The sequence below is a fragment of the Triticum aestivum genome, chromosome 6D (genome assembly GCF_018294505.1).
Source record: "Triticum aestivum cultivar Chinese Spring chromosome 6D, IWGSC CS RefSeq v2.1, whole genome shotgun sequence".
NCBI classification, from domain to species: Eukaryota; Viridiplantae; Streptophyta; class Magnoliopsida; order Poales; family Poaceae; genus Triticum; species Triticum aestivum.
In genome coordinates this window covers 340036535-340039825 of record NC_057811.1, presented here as the reverse complement: position 1 = coordinate 340039825, position 3291 = coordinate 340036535, and the positions used below count along the sequence as shown (strand labels likewise).

General features: G+C 59.2%; 1 protein-coding gene across 1 annotated transcript; it reads right to left on the bottom strand.

The window, feature by feature from the left end:
* Positions 1-722: 722 nt before the first annotated feature.
* On the bottom strand, positions 723-3039 carry LOC123145001 (cytochrome P450 86A2). The gene has a single exon (XM_044564279.1). The coding sequence runs from the start codon at positions 2793-2795 to the stop codon at positions 1170-1172; it is 1626 nt and encodes a 541-aa protein (XP_044420214.1). The 5' UTR covers positions 2796-3039; the 3' UTR covers positions 723-1169.
* Between the last annotated feature and the right edge of the window lie 252 nt (positions 3040-3291).

Sequence of the window (3291 nt, the reverse complement as noted above, 5' to 3'; positions counted from 1 at the left end):
CATTTAGTAAAAAAAAATACTGATACCGTTGTGGGAAATAATTCTGTCGATCAAATCAAGTCATAAAGACACTCTGAACATAAGGTAGCTAGAGGTAGATTAAAATCGTTGCATCAAACGAACCAACCATGCCAACAAACACTCGTCTAAATCGTACCGCGTCAACTTCAGTTCCTTTTTTTCTCGTATCGCGCGATCCTTACAGGGTGGGAACATCGCTGTCGTAACAACGACAATTAGAGAGAGTGCATGAGGACGAGCCTGCAGGCCAGAGAGAACAGCTGCCAAATATGTACATGTTGATGTTGGGAGCCATCCACATCAAACTTTTACGCACCTGAGATTCTTGGTTGCTATCCTTCACCAGATCGGACGGCGCGCGCAAGAAACCTCATCAAGGCACCGATACATGCATGCACGAGAGTGAATGTCATCGTCATGCAGATCGAGCACCAAGCTTAGCTAGCTAGAGAAGCTAGAAACGTACGGCAGCGAATCAGGCCCCTAAAGAAGAAACTTGTCATGGATGAACATGATGTCAAAGAAGCAACGGAACTACTTCACGGACGATCTTTTGCTGAACGATACATGCACGATAGCTAATCCAAGGGCCTAGGGCTGTCCAGGCTTGCCAATGGATGGTCCCTGAAGTAGCGTCGTGCACATTTCGGCTAGCAAGTGTCGTCTGCGTAGCACTGCTCTAGAATAGAATAGTACACGGCTTTGAAAAATCATCTTCAAAAATAGAATAGAATAGAATAGCCTAGTTGGCTATGATCTGGTCACCAACACCGAGCTACTGCAAACAAATCTGAATTACTAATTACTCCTCTCTCTTTCCCGTGGCTACAATCACAAATATTGCTCACTCTGTTTCTGTTATTTTTTGTTTTCCTCCTTGGTCTCCCATGCACCCGTGCTCCGAGCAGACGCAAATCAGATCAGATCCCCGGCTGGCTAGATCTTGTGTTGTGATCTGCAAAGTTTCCCTGTTTCTCCTATCCGGGTCGTAAATTCTGGAAAGGAGTGGCTTCAATGTTGTCACCAAACCCATCATCAATTTTACTTACGGTCTTGCACTGCTGCCCTATCTACACATTCAATGTCCGGCGTCCCTTCAACAGCTAGCACGCACGAATCATGCATGGCGCGTGCCGGTGCCAGGTCTTCTACGCGCACGGCGCTGTGGCACTTGCTGCGGCGGCGGTGGCGGCGCCGGCGTCCAGGCCGCAGGGCTCGTCGAGGACGGGGGCGAGGTCGCGCGGACGTACCTCCATCCGTAGCCCGCCCTTCATGAAGAGCGTGAGCGACATCTTCTGCTCCACGCGGTGGCCCGGCGCCACGGTCAGGCGGTGCCGGAGCAGCACGCTCCCGGCGATGTTCTTCATCTGCAGGTAGGCTAGGTCCTTGCCCAGGCACACCCTCGGCCCGGCGTTGAACGCCACGAACTTGTACGAGTCGTGCTGCTCGAACTTGGTGCCGTCGGCCGACAGCCATCGCTCCGGCCGGAACTCGAGGCAGTCCTCCCCCCACACCCCCTTCATGCGCCCCGCCGAGTATATGGAGTAGGTGACCGACGACCCGGCCGGCACGAAGGTGCCGTCGGGGAGGTAGTCGTCCGCGACGACGTGCTTGGAGTCCTCGGGGACGGAGGGGTAGAGGCGGAGGGTCTCCGACAGCGCCGCCTTGAGGTAGACCAGGCGGTCGAGCTCCTCGAAGGTGAAGGGCTCCGCCAGCCACAATGCCGGGTCATGGGCGCCCCGTGACGCGGCGAGAACGGAGCAGAGCTCGCGCACGATCTTGCGCTCCACCGCAGGGTGGGTGGACACGAGCCAGAAGAACCAGGAGAGCGCCACGGAGGAGGTGTCGCGGCCGGCGAGGATGAAGTTGAGCGCCACGTGCTGGAGCGACTCGTCCGAGTAGGAACCCTTCCGCATGAACCGGGAGAGCAGGTCGTCGTGCGTCGCCGCCGTGTCGCATTTGCCGTTGCCGGCGGCGAGCTCGAGCTTGCGCTTCTTGATGACGGCGGCGAGGTACTGGTCGACGTGGGCCATGCTGCTGGTCAGCGTGGTCTCCATGCCGAGGCCCAGCCACTTTTTGCAGCGCCACAGGAACTCCGGGAAGATGAAGCGGTTGAGCGTGGCCTCGGTGGCGCGGTCGAACGCGGAGGCGAACTCGTTCTCCGGCAGGCCCTGGGCGAGCGTCTCCGGGTCCTTGCCGAAGGCCAGGCCGCAGATGTTGTCGAAGGTGAGGCGGAGGAGGAGGTCCTGGAGATCCACCTGCGCCTTGCCCTTGGCCGCGTCGGCCAGGATGGGCAGGAGGCGGCCGTGGATGGAGCGCGAGACCCAGCGGGACATGGCCGTCCGGAGCGTGCGGGTGGTGAACTCGAGCGCGGCCGTCTTGCGCTGCGCGAGCCAGGTGTCGCCGTCGGAATTGAAGATGCCGTCGCCGAGCAGGTCCCGGAAGACGCCGTGCCAGAAGGGGCCCTTGGGGTAGTTGTCGAAGCGCGCCTTCAGGACGTGCTCCAGGTTGCGCGGGTCGCAGGTGACGGTGACCAGGCCGCCGCGGCGCGCCACCCCGGGCACGGCGAAGATGCAGGTCTGGTACGTGCCGCCCGCGCGGCGCAGGTTGCCGGCGATCCACTCGTGCATGTCCTCGGCGTGCTGCACCAGGCCCGGCAGGCTGCCGAGCACGGGCCAAACCCGCGGCCCGCGCAGCCCGCGGGACATCCGCCAGAACCACGCCATGTACGCGGCCACCGCCGACACCACCACCGCCCACGTCCCCACCTCCATTGCCGGCCTCCCTGAAGCAAGCTCTGCGAGTGTACGTACGCGCGTACGTGCGTGCGTGTATGTACCCCGCTGGCTAGCGAGCTGGGTAGAGTGGATCCAAGGGGTGGATCGCCGAGTTAAGGTGCTGGCTGGGCTGGGCTGGGCGTAATAAGTGACTCCACATGGAGCAAGCGATCGAGGAGGATGGCAGGGGGGGACTAGGGTTTTATAGAAGTGGTGGGTTATCGATGGGAGCAGTGCAGTGTTGAGAGTTGGTTGAGATGGCTGGCAATTTATTGGTAGCCTGCCAGCGCGTCTCGCTGTAGATGCATGCAGTACTACGTACTAGTACGATCTACAGCAGGATACCTGCATATACGTACGTCTCGATTCTACTCGCAAGGCGAGGGAGCGAGCCAGCCTTGAGTTTTTCTTTTCTTTTCATTTCTTTGCGTGTGTGTGTAGTGACCGGGCGGGCTCTGGACCGATGAACAAACGAAGAAACGGGGCGGGAGGT